This window comes from Crinia signifera, chromosome 3 (assembly GCF_055691185.1).
Source record: "Crinia signifera chromosome 3, ASM5569118v1, whole genome shotgun sequence".
In the NCBI taxonomy this organism is placed as follows: domain Eukaryota; kingdom Metazoa; phylum Chordata; class Amphibia; order Anura; family Myobatrachidae; genus Crinia; species Crinia signifera.
In genome coordinates this window covers 215,678,949-215,695,212 of record NC_139219.1, presented here as the reverse complement: position 1 = coordinate 215,695,212, position 16,264 = coordinate 215,678,949, and the positions used below count along the sequence as shown (strand labels likewise).

General features: G+C 40.3%; 1 protein-coding gene across 3 annotated transcripts in view; it reads left to right on the top strand.

Moving 5' to 3' along the window:
- The window catches only part of ECE2 (endothelin converting enzyme 2), a 103,995-nt gene that overhangs the window by 35,646 nt on the left and 52,085 nt on the right, over positions 1–16,264 (top strand). For all 3 annotated transcript variants that reach the window (XR_014471764.1, XM_083177411.1, XM_083177410.1), the window contains exon 4: positions 7,232–7,447. Coding sequence is in view for 2 of the 3 variants with exons in the window: in XM_083177411.1 (XP_083033537.1) it covers positions 7,232–7,447 (216 nt within the window). In the remaining variant the exon portion in view is untranslated. The remainder of the gene's footprint in view (positions 1–7,231; positions 7,448–16,264) is intronic.

Below are 16,264 nucleotides of genomic sequence, written 5' to 3'. Positions count from 1 at the left end.
TCCAGCATGCAGGATAAATGTAGTTAATCGCTGGGGTCAGGGCCAGTGTTCTCACCGGAGTACACTGGCCCTGACAGATCGCTCAGCACACATCACTGTGCGCTGCGCAATCTAGCATTGTTCAGAACGCAGCTCAACATCTCCCCATGTGTAGGCTCCTTAACAGCACCATTCTACACAAGCACTGCTCAACAGCCACAGACGCTGCAGTAAAGAAAATGCTGCTAATTCTCGTCAGGCCACACTGTCAGCTCCGCTGACCTCTTCGCCCAGGTCTCTCTTCCTTGCTGTCACAATCAGAGCTGGGTTTGGACCCAGTGGGGACCCATGCAACATTCTAGTTAGGGCCTCTTTCCCCACTTATTTCAAAATTAAATAAAAAACAAATGATGGGGCCCTTGGTGAGAGCCTGGGGTGCATAATGGATGATCCAGCTATTTTCACAAGCAGCAGATCCTCTTGTTTTGGTTAATGTAACTTGTCTAAAATAGTAGCAGATGGTACCTGTTACATGGTACCTCACCCCTTACCAAAGTCAGAAATCAAAGTTAATGAAAAAACATTACATAAAACATAACTTTTTAAAGAAAAAAACAACAAGAACAATAAATGACACTTATGTCACCACCCGACACCCAGGTGAATAAAATGACGAGAAAATGACCAAGCTTAGACGACTATTATAAGGGGTGAAACTTATCACCAAACATTTGAATACGAAGCCCATTGAAAATGACTGTGAAATAAAAGATGTTCAAACTTTTAAAAGATGGGGAAGAATTGAATATCAAACTAATATCACGACATATAAATGTTGTGAAAAAAAAGGGAGAATAGGCATAAAAAAAAGAACAGACCAACATTTGAATACCCCCCATAGTGTGTGACACTTGACTATTTGTTCCAGTTAAACTGCTGCTGCTGCTGCTGCAATTTCATCTTTGAGTTTCAGCTTTCTGTTGGGGGCGGTGGAGGGTGGGAGGGCCTGTGCACCGATTGACTGACTGAATGTGTGTGATGTGTCACTCAGCCAATCAAGACATAGTAGACACTTCTATGGAGGTCATGTCCTGAGGGCTCTCATCAGCGTTGCAACAGCACAGACTATTGGACACAGCACAGCACCTACAATGGAGGGTGCCTTATACGGCCTGTTACCTGGACAGCATAGGGGGTGAAGCCACACACAGGTACAGGGGCGGAGCTTCGGGCAAAGGTGGAGCTTCAGGCGCCGTCTTTTGACAGGCTTCATATGGAGCCAGTAGTCATAATTACAATGGTGGGCCTGGAGCTGAAGCTCCAATTGGACCATTATTAATCTGGCCCTGGCTGTTCTTAAACTCTTCCACTTTCTAAGAATTTCACTAACAGTTGACTCTGTAATGTCACAAACCATCTTATTGCAAAAGTGGCATCCTATCACAGAGCTGGACGTCACTGAGCTCTACAGATCGACCCATTTTGTATCACAACTGTTTGCATGGCTGAGTTCTGATTGAAACATCTGCATAATTAACAGGTGTGGACATAGGTGTGTGCACATAGAGTGTTAGGGGTGCACAGGCACCCCCTAATGCTGTGCCCGCCCTTATAAACACCTCCCTGCCGCTAGCAACCAGCAATACCTTTTACCAAAGACTTTTGCTTTTTAGAACTGTACTAAAAGAAGAGCCCATCATTCAGTTACGTGTGTTTTGCATTGTAATTGTATTAGACCATTGTCATATCACTACGTACCTGTGTCATCCAGATATGTTTTTGACTTTATTTGCAGGAGATTATGTTGTGGCTGAGAGACTTTTATATTGTAGTGAGTGCCAATAGATGATGGTAGACACGCCTGATTGGTGGTTTTAGAAGCACCCAATGGGTGTTATTAGACATGCACAATAGGTGGTGCACCCCCTAATAAAATGTGCTGCGCACGCCTATGGGTGTGGACAAATAATTTTGTGCATATAGAGCAGGGGTCCTCAAACTATTTTGCTCTGGGACCACATCAAACAATAAAAATAATGACAGGACCCCAGCAAGTTACTGCAGAAGGTCATCACATCACATGTGTAGTCCGCAGACAGCACATGCATGGCAGCATTGTGGGGACACAACATGATGGGAGGAGTCTAACAGACGATTCAACAGATTGTTCAGACTCCTTGAATCACTGACTGAGATTAGAAAAGTCATCAGCCTGATGGTCAGCAACATGGAGTCGCGACCCCATGCTGAGAAGGTCGGGACCCAGTTTGGGGTCACGACCCACAGTTTGAAAACCGCTGATATAGTGTACAGTATCTTGACTATCTGTTTAGAGACAGGTTATGCTATAAAATGTTTACTAATCTCCAACAAATAAAAAAAAAAATTCAGCTTTTCTAGTTAAAAAGATAACAAGTTTTTGTACTTTGGCCTATCTGGACCCTACAACATCTGCAAACTTTATTGAATACAATATTAATGTGTCATTCAAATTATTATTACCAAAGTACCCTTGTGAAAAATAATTTTAGCTTCTGGAATTCACAGGAGTCTCATCCCCTCATATCCAATTTAGAATTATTCCTCTCATCCCTTTAATGGTATTATTTGTTAAGGCTTTTAACGGCTGCTTCTTGGCCTGTGCCGGTTTCATTAGCGCATTCCTTAGTTTGGAATTCTGGACCAATTACTTAATGAGGTACCCTTGCTTCACCTCCTGCTTGGAGTAGGTTGTTTTCATGTTCCCTCTGGCCTCACAGGAAATTATTCCTTCTCCATTAACTCTCAGTACTTTTGTGTTGTACTTAGACAATCCCACCCTACTGTACCTATACAGCAATGGGCCAATCCTTTAGTTATTCCATGAATACATTACAGAATCCAAACAGAAAAACCATCCCATAATCCCCCTCTCCCGTGCTGCCTTCTTTACACAGGTCACATTCTATTTTATTTGACAAAACTCATTTATCATGGTCTGGTGCATTTAATCTGAATAACAGAAATAGATGAATGTAAAACAGCTTTTACTTAGAAAAGATTCCATGAGTATCTTGTGTTGTCCTTGTTACAAATTATTATAAAACCACAAAACATGGGGATGCCCGTAAAATGCTGGGCGTCCCCCCTTCTGCTGCCCCCTGCCTGACCTCGGCCCTCCCTTCCTGGAGTTTGAACATGCACATATCCTGAACATTGGGGACAGGGATGAATTTGGACCCAAACAAACGGGTCTGAATCGGCTCCAGAATACCAAAGAATCCTGTTCTTATGCTGCTACATTTTGACACTTTTTACAGCTCACGACTTCCCAGCAGTGAATACATCATTCTCTAATCCCTCGTTACCCTCAATATCTTTTTAGTAAATTAGTACTTTTATCACAAGTTTCTTTGTAATGTAGGTTTTCTCAATACGTCTAATAACCATGATACCCCTGAGACCACTGACATGTGCCCTCCCACCCAAGCACCAGCCCACTGTCTGCAACACATGATTGCACAGGTGACACAAAGCACAAAACATCATCTTCTCTCAACAGTCCACGAATTCATGAAACCTACTGTACATTACTGTATATTATAAAATACATTTAATGCTGATCCTTAGTAGAGGGGAGCGAACGCTTTTTAATAAATGTTTCTTCCTAATAGAAATAAAAACTGTGTATTCCAGACTATGGATCAAAATAAGACATTAACATTAAGCACTTCAATTGTAGCTGTTGTAACCTACAGATGGAGCCCCCATCATTCATCCGGGGGCTGGCGATAGAATCAGCAGCCACCGCCAGCCGCCGGAAGGGGTTGGGTGCGCAGGAGATGCTTGCGCGCCCAGTTCCAACGGAGCTCTCCGCCGCCTCCCCGCCCCCCCCCTAACCCTGCCCGTGCATGCTTGCGAGACACGCGTGTGTCCCAGTCAGATGGGCATTCTGGCGAGTGCTGGAGCAGCATGAGTGGTGCTCCATCTGTTTAAGACCCTTTATAAGGATGTCACAATCTTATCTTTATAGTGTCCACATACATCTTTTATTTATTGTGCCATGTATACAGTTTGGCAAGCCTTGAACTCTGCAAAAGTCACGCTTTTGTAATTTTTCAAAAAATTTGTTTCTCTAATCTATTACTTTCTACTGCTGCACAAAAAAAAAATAGAATCCATCTACTTGCTACATTTGGAGAAATATTGTGTTTTGCATGTTGTGCCAAATTGAGAAAAATAGCAAAGATGTATGTTGACACATCTGTAGTTGTGTTGTGAAGATGTGTAGCTTGACCTAGACAACATGAGTAAATGGAGCATGATATATAATTACAGATTAGTCCTCATACAGCTAGCCTCAATACACCATGCAGCATGAGATGCCTAGCAAGAATGAGCTCATGGGCTCTATACAACTCTGCTAAAATTAGGCATCTTTTTGGGCGGGGGCAAAAATGTGTCTTAATAACAACACGATGCAGCCGAGGCTACGAAGATTCATTTACATCTGTGACCGAGTCTGTATATGAAGCACAATGGAACTTGGCTTGGAAAAAAAGTTTTGAGAATTACACAAATATTAATTTTCACGGTACTTGTTTCCTAGAAGGGCGCCCATCGCGGGCATCGCATGTACATCGCATGCCATTATAATGGCATGAGATGCGACCGATGCGATGGCCGCGATTTTACATAGAAATGCATGGCAAAATGTAAATCGCGTCGGTCGCATCGCATGCGGCCAAAAAATCGCTTGCGATGCGACCGACGCGATTACCGATTTTACATAGGGAACAATGTTAAATGGCCCAATTGACCCGATTTCACATAGGGAACAATGTTAAATGGCCCACAGACCCCAAATAGCCACCCTGAAGTGTGAAATGGCCCCCCCAATTGTTAACGCCACCCCACAATCAACGTCAACCCAAAGCGTGGCGAGCGGCGGCGGTACGCGTCCTCCGACCTTTTCATACCCCCACTATCCACGTCGGCGTGGAGTTGAGAATAGGAAGTGTGGCGAGCGGACGCAGAATACGAGCCCGAAGCGTGGCGAGCGCAGCGAGCCCCGCTAGGGGACGCAGAATACATGTTAAGTAATCCATGTCCCCTCGCGGGGCTCGCTGCGCTCGCCACGCTTCGGGTTGACGTTGATCGTGGGGTGGCGTTAACAATTGGGGGGGCCATTTCACACTTCAGGGTGGGTATTTGGGGTCTGTGGGCCATTTAACATTGTTCCCTATGTGAAATCGGGTCAATTGGGCCATTTAACATTGTTCCCTATGTAAAATCGCGGTAATCGCGTCGGTCGCATCGCATGCGATTTTTTGGCCGCATGCGATGCGACTGACGCGATTTTTTCCCTTGCGATGCCTAAGATCAAAATCGTGGGCGCCCTCCTAGGAAACAAGTACCATTTTCACAAAGTCCACTGCCTTAATTGTTATTATGGCAATTTATATATACTCCAGAATGCCATGTAGAGTGATCAGATGAATTGCAATTAATTGCAAATCCTCTCTTTGCCATGACAAAATGCTAGGTGTACTGTACCTTGAATAACATTTTAGGGGAGGATGTGTGACATCAGATCCATGCCGGATAGGCCTGTATTCATTGCAGCTGGCAAGTAAGTTCCTGGCTACTCCTAGCTTGCGATGGCTGGTGCCCAGTGAATAAATCATACACCTGATAAGGCCCCTATACACTATGCGATTTTGGCACAATTTCACCCGATTCGGATGAATCGGGCCGTGAAAGTAGTCAAAATCGCACATGTAGACATCCCGTCCGACCCGATGTGCGGTCCCTTGGGCATCGGCTCGGAGTCGGGAGGCTGGACGGGGTGCACATAAGATTTGCTATATCTGGTGACAGAAGCTGCGTGTGGACGTCATGACCATAATGCCGCCCAACCATGAGTCTGTGGAGAAACATAAGTGGAAGTTAGAGCTGGCAGGCGGAGGAGTGGATGGGGACTGTGGCCGCAGTTAAGGAATCAAGCAGGGCAGAGAAGCGGGGAGCCGCAGCAGCACTTAGGGAGAAACATCAAGCATGTAATATTTCTGCTGTTTACTCCTTTTAATGTGCAGGGGGAGCAGCCATGATTATTATACAGGGGGAGCAGCCTGTGGTGTCCTGTTTTTTAAGCAAGGGAGCAGCCTGTGGTGTCCTGTTCTTTACGCAAGGGAGCAGCCTGTAGTGTCCTGTTCTTTACATAAGGGAGCAGCCTGTGGTGTCCTATTCTTTACGCAAGGGAGCAGCCTGTGGTGTCCTATTCTTTACGCAAGGGAGCAGCCTGTGGTGTCCTGTTCTTTATTTATGCAGGTGCTATGCAATTTGAACTTTATACACTGTGCTATTTCAACTACATACGATTTGGACTAGGCTACAATATGTAATTTAAATATGTAAAGTACATATTGAATGCGATTCCCTACACATGGTGCGATTTGAACTAGAAGCAATTTGAACTAAAAATTTCAAATCCCATGAGAGTATCGCACCATGTGTGGGCACTTTAAGTGCAACTATTGATTGCCATTTTTTGTTATTAATATGCATCATCTATATATATGTCTAGTGTCCGTGAGTCTCAGAAACACTGCCATCTGCTGGAAGAGAGTGAAACTACATCTCTTTCTCACACATGCACAAACACAGAAAGTAGCAGACTAGCTTTCAAAGCTTTTGCTTCCAGCAGGCTTACTAGTAATAATAATGTAATAATAACAACAACACCAACAACAGACAAGCATAAATGACAGATTTGAAAAGCTGAAGGAGCTGTGCTGTACCATCAGTGTGCTGGCCTTTTATTATCATCGTACAGTTTTCCATCACTGTTGCTATTGATGATCTGCTTATATAACTACGTCTCACTGCAATACTGGCTTTCTTGCAGTGTTTTGCAATGCACCGGTGGTAGGTGGATATTTCTCCAGCTCACCACTGTGGTCATGTCCCCACTAATGGATAGAGGGCAGGGACATACCCCTTACCCCAGACAAATTTGCTGGCTGAGGGGGAAATCAGCAATGCCCTATCTAGACTGGTACATTTTTGGAGACATGCTTCTCCGTTATCTCTCACCCTATTGTTTTTTTTTTCCTTTAGCCCCTATAGCACAATATAATTTGCTATGAATCTTGTCTACCATTTCTCTTCTTAGTATCTCTTTGTTTTCAATCTCATCTGCAAGAATATATGTCAAACTACTGTATCAATCGTTGCTGCATAGTAAAGCCTTCTCACTTCTTCTGATCCTCAGACAAGTCACGTTCCCTGTGTCTCTCAGAGGCCTGTGTTTCTGTAGCTGGCCGTATACTGGATTCCCTGGATAGGGAGGTGGACCCATGTCAAGACTTCTATCAGTACTCCTGTGGGGGCTGGATGAAGAGGAACCCTCTGCCCGATGGCCGATCAAGATGGAACACATTCAACAGTATCTGGGACCAAAACCAGGCTGTGCTGAAACATATACTCGGTGAGAGGGGAAATTCTAGAAAGAGAAAATGTGTGAAGTGTATCAAGATGGTGGATGGGGAATATAAAAACAGAGGTAGAATAGGATATAGCAGCATAGAACAGTGACAAAACTGAAAGGCAAGTGCCAATAATGCCAAATATTTCCATAAAATTGCAATTGTGATAAATACTAAGTACTAAGCTTGAAAAATAATAAAATGGAGTGAACCAGCCAATCAGCTCCTACCTGCCATGTCACAGGCTGTGTTAGAAAAATGACAGGTAGGAGCTGATTGGTTGGGGGTTTATCACACTTTTTATTTTATCACTTTTCATGGCTTAGTACATCTCGTCCTAAGTCAGATATATAATATTTACTGTCAGATAAAGGTAATCTGATTGGTTGCCTTTGTTTCCATGATATACAAAATGAAGGTTGCTCATTACATTTCTATACAGGTGTCCAAGACTGAGAAAAACAATATCATTAAACTTTTGACCCATTGATAAAAAACATATACATAAGTATCAGGTGTCAGCTGATAAAGAACCCTAGTGCAATTGAAAATTTAAGTATTCGCTGGCTGTAGGACTCTCATTATCATGTCGAGTTCATTTGGTCTACAGCATTATAGTCGACAGTCATTAGGTCGACACCATTAGGTCGACATTGGAAAAGGTCGACAAGGGTCTAGGTCGACATGGGAAAAGGTCGGCATGGTTCTAGGTCGAAATGTCATTATTTCGACAGGTCATTAGTTCGACAGTGAAATTGTCGACATGGGGTTTTTCACAGTTTTTTTTTAACTGAATGTGCACACCGTCGACATGGACACAGTTTAAAGGGTACTTGTGTACTTTCACGGCTCCCACGATGTGCATCGTACAGGGAAAAATCGCATTGCATGCGATCGCATGAGATCGCATACGATCTGATGCGATGCGATGTCATTTTTCACTGAAATTATGGACATGAGTTGACATCATGTAAAATGCACCCCAAATGCCATTTTTCACACTGTACCATCCCCACTATCAACGCCAACCCGAAGCGTGGCGAGCACAGCGAGCCCGCGAGGGGCGGCGGTACGCGTCCTACGACCTTTTCATACCCCCACTATCCACGTCGGCGTGGAGTTGAGAATAGAAAGTGTGGCGAGCGGACGTGGATACCTGTGAACCCCGCGAGGGGACATGGATACCTGTGAAGGTATCCGTGTCCCCTCACGGGGCTCGCTGCGCTCGCCACGCTTCGGGCTCGGTGGCTCGCTGTGCTCGCCACGCTTTCTATTCTCATGCGATTTTAGCAAAAATGCATAAAAACACGGGAAAATCTCATCGCATCGCATGCCATTGCATGCCACTACATATGGCATGCGATGGCATGCGATGGCATGCGATGGGAGCCGTGAAAGTACACAAGTACCGTTTAAAGAAAGTGTCGGCACACTATTTTATTCTCCCACCACACCCTAGTGGATGGTACGGCATGAAATACCGCCTGTCGGCACATGTCGGCTCAAAAAACAGTGAAAAACCCCTTGTCGACCTTGTGACCTGTCGACCTAATGCATTTGTCGAACTGATGACCTGTCGTATTAATGACCTGTCGACCTAGAACCATGTTGACCTTTTTCTACGTCGACTTAGACCCATATAGACCTTTTCCCATGTCGAACTAATGGTGTCGACCTAATGACTGTCTACCATAATGCTGTAGACCAAATGACCGCATCCCATCACGTCATCTAATAAATGAAAGACTGATAGCATTGTAGTTGCCAGCAATAACTGCATCTGCAAAGGATTTCCCATGCCCTAACATATGCCGCATCTATAGCACTTCTTTTATTGTCATCTTATGATGGAGGTAACAAAGTAAAAGCAATATATATTTGTTTCCCCCATAAGTTAAAGTATTTATTTTACCAACAAATTCCCACACTGCAACTATAGCTGCAGTTCAAGGAGGGTGTTAGGCTCCTTACAGAAGGTCAATACAATGTCCTAAAGTATTTATTTGAATGCACTGAATTCCTAAAAAAAAAAAAATGTAATTTTTCATATAATTTATGCTCACACACGCTTTTATCTTATTTGCAAGTTGCTCAATCAATTAATGAGACAGCTTTTCTAGTAAAGGAACATACAGCGAATTTAAGCATTTCTAGATGCAAAATGGATATTCATGTACGTAATAAAAGAAGTCCTGTCCAGCAGGTGCATCAATTCATCCTTATCTTCTTTATTAATAAGATCTTTGGGAGATCTGTGTAGGGGGAGCAGTATTGTGGCACTGCAAATCACGTCATTATTGATCGGTTCCTATAACACAATTGAATCATAAACCTTCCATCGGATGAAGTTCGTGAAAATTAAAAGTAAATAAGGACACTGAGACGTAGATTTGTCAGAGAAACTGTAAGTTAATTTATTGACTGCATTATTATTCATTTTTAAGAGTATGATGGCAAAGAAATCTGCAATGCCAAAACACACCCAGCAACAGGCATTGCAGACAGATACTGCCCAAACACAACCATAAAATTTCTATAAGCCACAAAATGTATCCACTCACCTTCTACCTTGGCTACCCACCCTTTCGGGTGATGATACTGTCCCCTGTTAGGGTGTTACAGCCAACTGCCAGTCAACGAAGGGAGCGCACTTCAACTATGAAATTTCACCCGACGATGGTGACCACAGGAAAGCCCAACCAAAAATCAGATGGGAGGGAAGTTGGGAAGCCAGAAAACACAGAGGGATTTGGACTACCTCACTGGCCCCTAAAATAGACTACTAAAGCAGTGATCAGCCCCCATGCCAGCCCGAATACACTAGGTCAGTGGTTCCCAAACCTTTTTGAACTACAGCACCCTAGAATATCAGAATATTTTTTATGGCACCGCTAGATCAGAAGTTTCTAGTTGATAAATTTTGAGAAAATATTAAGTAAATTGTGTTTATATGTCATCTTTAAGATCAGTTATATAGTCAGGAACAAGGTAAGCTTTTGTTTGCACATATATTTCAAGATTGGTGGCCACCAACTCTGGTTTTGCATATTGCTTTGCCCATAACTATTATGAATTTGTCTTAGACCACCAATCCAAGGCACCCCTGCAAGTATCCCGAGGCACCCCAGTGTGCCTAGGCACTCCATTTGGGAACCACTGCTCTAGGTTTAAAATACCTCTTTTCTTGATTTCTCTAATGCTGCAAAGAGAAGGCCATAATGCCATAAGCCATAATACTACAATTTACAGCAAAACGCATCATCACAGGTCTGTTTGATTCTGGAAAAGTGGACAGGAGCCAGCAGAGCTGTCCAAATATGTGAGTTTCCCATACTTTACATTCATGGAGAGTAATCAGAAATGCATCAGTGGTAGAGAACAAAGCTTTAAAAATCAGTCCCTCAAACCAGCAAAAAAATCTACCTGCTTTTACTTGCTCACTTTAGTGTATTTTGTACTGGGACGGCTATGAGTTTAGGTATGTGAATAATATATGTTGAATACAAGAAACAGATAGAATATTATTCTAGAGAGCGCAAGAAACACTACACAATTTAATCATATAAAAATGCAAATTTAATTAATCATAAATAAACATAAAAATAACATTTCATAAAACATGTAATTTTTATAATGATCCTTTTAGGAATAATGAAAGAATAATAAAAATATCCTTTAGAGGAGAACCGTGTCCTTTAGCCAATAGCTGTCAGAACACTGACAGTTCTGTGTTCAAATGGCAATTTTGTTTAGTTAGAATATTTGTATCCACTTGCTTTATCTGTAACCGGTTGTGGCAAAATAGATGATTTGAAATTTACAGAGTCCAGCACTTGCCAGTAATATGGATAATGCAATTGATCCGTAACTTGGATTTATTTTATGTAGAAAGTCAGTGGTATAGATACAAAATTGTATATTCACCCGTAAATAGCTCACTCACTCAGTAGGCATGAGGTCAACATAAATAGTGTTTGTGTAGATAACAGCTTCCTTCAAAACCTTATGAAGGGTTTCCACGACCTGACCACAGCACTGAGACCTTTGAAAAACAAGCAGATGATCTCATTTTATCCTTTCTAGATCAGGGATATCCGTTTGAAGTTCTAAATTCAGCTCTAGAAGATGTCAAGAAAATTGATAGAGACTCTTTACTTACAGTTTCAACTGTTAAAACTTTAAATACTGTAGATAATACCTTTGAAAATAGCCAAGATTTTAATTTTAAACCATTGTTTATCTCGAAATTTAATTCTCATTCTTTAGAAGTGAAGAAGATTATTAATAAAAATTATAAAATCCTAAAGACTGATAGACATCTTGCTACAGTCTTAGAAGATAGACCAAAAATAGTGTTTAAGAAAAATCTTAACCTTAAAAATGCATTAGCTCCGAGTCATTTTAAAACATCAGAGTCCTCTAAAATCTCAACACAAACTGTAGGCTGCCACAAGTGTGGCAGAAACAGATGTATAACCTGTAAATTCTTGATAGATAAAAGTAAACAATTTACATCCTTCTCTAACCTATCAACACATAGAATTACTAGTTTTTTGAATTGCAACTCGTCGTATGTGATCTATTTGATCACTTGCGATTGTGGGTTGCAATATGTAGGCCGAACTACCCGCTCTTTAAATACGAGGTTCCTTGAACATAGAAGAAATGTGATTAACCAAGTAAGAACCCATAGCATCTCTAGACATGTTAAAGAGAAACACCAGGGAAATGTGGAGGTTCTGAAAATCCAAGCAATAGAAGGAATCACAAGCTCAAAAAGAGGAGGTGACCGTTTTTCCACCCTTTGTAAACGTGAAGCTTTTTGGATTTTTTCCCTAGGCTCCCTAACTCCCCTCGGATTGAATGAGTCCATTGAACTTAACAACATAGGAAATTGAATCCAGAGTATAAATGTTTATTTTTGTTTTCTGCATTCCCTTTATTACATACCATTTTTTATAATATACTTATTGTGGGCTGATTCTCTTTGGTTAATTGTTCTAGATGTACTGATTCGGATCATGAAGTGGTCCATCTGTGACTATCTATAGATTTTGGATTGATAATCATGATATAATGTTGAAAATACTAATATATTCAACTCTATAGAATTATGTGCACAAAACCATCTAATAATAATTAATAGTGCTATATAATAGCGAGATATATATATATACACCAACTGTGTTTGTTCCACAACTAAATGGATCTAATTCTTAGAATACATACCTAATATTAAAATTGATCTGTTTCTGTTTGCTTAGTTAATTATTATGTGCTATACTTTTCTTCTGGAAATCTTCATATAAAAATTCCTCCCTCTGCCCTTTGGGAATATATGGGTGTGTATATTGTATTTTCATAGCTAAAATTCTTTTGTAAAAATCTGTTATAATTAAAAGTTTTGCTTCTATTGGGAGAAACAATTTTTTAAAATTAAAATCAAAATAAAGAACTTTTTCTGGTAAAAAGTAATGCTTTATATTTGGCCATAGTTTTGTATAGATAAAAATTACTTGTAAAAATAAATATATGGATATATATATAAGAATTATGTACCTAATAATCCTTTGGGAATCATTTAACTATTTAATTATTATTTGTATTATTGTCATTATTATTTGTATGGTTTTCGGTAAATTTTTCACTATTATAACTATAAACCTATGGAGAATGTGTATATATGCACGCCCATATCGAGTTTTACTAGTCATGAGAGAGAGGAGTAATAGATAAATAAATAAATAAATAAATAACTAAATGGCTATGAATAAATAATGAGTAATTGCTTTGGAGGTTAAAATATATATAAAATATATAGGGTATTGTTATTATTGTTATATGTGTATATATGGGAGTTTGGTCCTGGATGTCCTTAGCTGGACTTGAACCCTGGTTTCCTATGTGCTTGTGTTTCTGCCTTGGGTGCTGCGCCACAGCCACCACACTATGTCTGATGTTATTGATAGACATTTCAACATGCTGATAATGGGTATTAATTAGTGTGAGATAGGCTCCTCGCTTCTTTCTAAATATATTATGTGTCCGTTTTATGCCCCTGATTATGACCAACAATATTATTATTACTGTTTCAAATTAATTACCTTGTCAATATATATGTATATATCCTTTCTTTTGTTTGCTTAAATTAGGAAACTTGCCATTGAACTACATATGGTTGAGATTATACTGTCTGATTACATCGATACTGCCTTGATTACAAATGCAATTTAGGTGATCCTTTTACCTGTGCTATTCTGATTGGTGAACCACCATTTAAATAACCACAGCGCAATAGTGGGAGTATCTTCTGAGGAAACCGTCAAATCTTTATGACGGAGAAACGCGTCAAGATTCTCCCTTGCCATTGATGCTTTGATGTCTGCGAACTGATCCGTGTCCTGTGTTCACCCGTACCCCACTGCGCTCACAGAAAGCTTTGTCTCCAAATGACACAGAGGTCTGCGCACTATCGCTGGTGACGGAGTGCAGCGAAAATTACTTGGAAGACCCGTCGGGAGCTGAGGTAGTTATCAACAGCCATTACAGCCATTACATCTGTTCCCCTGCAGCGTCCGTCTGAGGGCGGTCGGCTCCCTGACACAGCGAGCAGGTCTCAGTGCTGTGGTCAGGTCGTGGAAACCCTTCATAAGGTTTTGAAGGAAGCTGTTATCTACACAAACACTATTTATGTTGACCTCATGCCTACTGAGTGAGTGAGCTATTTACGGGTGAATATACAATTTTGTATCTATACCACTGACTTTCTACATAAAATAAATCCAAGTTACGGATCAATTGCATTATCCATATTACTGGCAAGTGCTGGACTCTGTAAATTTCAAATCATCTATTTTGCCACAACCGGTTACAGATAAAGCAAGTGGATACAAATATTCTAACTAAACAAAATTGCCATTTGAACACAGAACTGTCAGTGTTCTGACAGCTATTGGCTAAAGGACACGGTTCTCCTCTAAAGGATATTTTTATTATTCTTTCATTATTCCTAAAAGGATCATTATAAAAATTACATGTTTTATGAAATGTTATTTTTATGTTTATTTATGATTAATTAAATTTGCATTTTTATATGATTAAATTGTGTAGTGTTTCTTGCGCTCTCTAGAATAATATTCTATCTGTTTCTTGTATTCAACTTTTTTAAGGACTACAGAGAGCCTTAATTGAGAGCAGCAAGACACACTCCTTTCAAATTATTCTGATTTGATAAAATTGATAAAATCGATTGCTGTGCGCCCGATTAGTTGGTCCTTCTCACCTGCTTCGGTTGATTTCCTGGGACCGTGTGTCTAAATTTATCACACGGGTTCCTTGGATCACTGGAATAGGTGATTGGAGGCCCATACCTGTGTTTTATTGTGTGCTATATATTTGTCTCTGTTTTATTGGGCAGCACAGGTGTTTTTCAATGGCAAGTTTCATTAGTACAAGTGAGAGATGTTCTAGGAGAGATAAATTGTTTAATGATTCTGCTAACGATTTGTTGGCTAATGATGTGATTAATCCCCTTGATATGCGTCAGCTGTTTAACAGATTGGAATTACTGCTTAAGACCGAGACAAGACATTGGTTAGACAAGATGCTCTTGACTAAATACCAGAGAGAGAAAATTATCCCTAGAGGGCTAAGGATTTTTAAATCCTGCTCCTTTAAAGAAGACAAAGAACTCACTGAGGCATGGAACAGTACCCTAGATAGATGTTCCTTTTCTTTGATTGAACTTTTGATCTCCTATAGAGATAAAAAGGTTTAAGAAATGGCGAAGGAAATTGAACACATTCAAGAACTTTTAAAACCTTATGAAGTTAGAGAGGATTTCAGGGACTTTGACTACAGACTTACCCAAAAAATTAATGAATATGAAAAAACACTGATTTCAAGTAAGAATAATAAACTATACAGAGATAGTAATGATTATAAAACTAACCAAGTACGAACTTATAACAGAAGAAACAGAGACTTTTCTGACTCTAGAAATAATAACCAACAGAGGTATAGTAAACCCCCAAAAAAAGTGTGGCAAAATGATAGGAATCCTAATTTTACACCAGTGGAGCAAAGACAGAGAAGGAAGCCTTATAACAATAGAAACCAATTTAATCAAAGCAATAGAAGATCTGATTTACCCGACCATTCACCCCTTAATCCTCCTAGGGATGAGAGATCGGTTGATATCAGAGAGGGAGCTAGGCCTAAAACACAATTGATCAGAGAATCAATGAAAGCTACTTCCCCAAGTTTTTTAGAGAGGGACTTGTACCCAATCTGGAAGACACAGAACAGGTTCAGCGTTTTACAACAACCTTCGCCAAAAAGAAAAGACAGAGAGGATGTAGAGGAGGACATAAGACAAGATCCAAAAAACATAAGAAAAGATTAAGAAATACAGGAGTTTTCAATCTTTCAGATAGAGTTCTTACTGAAAGTGAAAAATCAGTTATCTCAAAAGGACTCAATTTTGCGCCTACTAAGGGCCCAGATTTATTTGACCTCTTCATTGAGCTGAATCGCTACACTAGAGATATGTGCAGACAAAAATATTTTCAGAGTAAACATCTAAAACAAAACGAAATTAGTGGAAACCCAATTGTATTAGATCAACATGATCTACTTGCAGTGAATATTTTACAGGATCTAGAAAGAGAGAATTACACCCCTATGAATGAGTTTATTCCAATTTATAACTTGGAGAATGAAAACATCAATAAAAATAAAACGTTATTAAGGAAAAAATCTGAGTTTTACCCTATTCAGTTTAAAAATGGTTGTATAGAGGCATTCTATTCACTTACTTT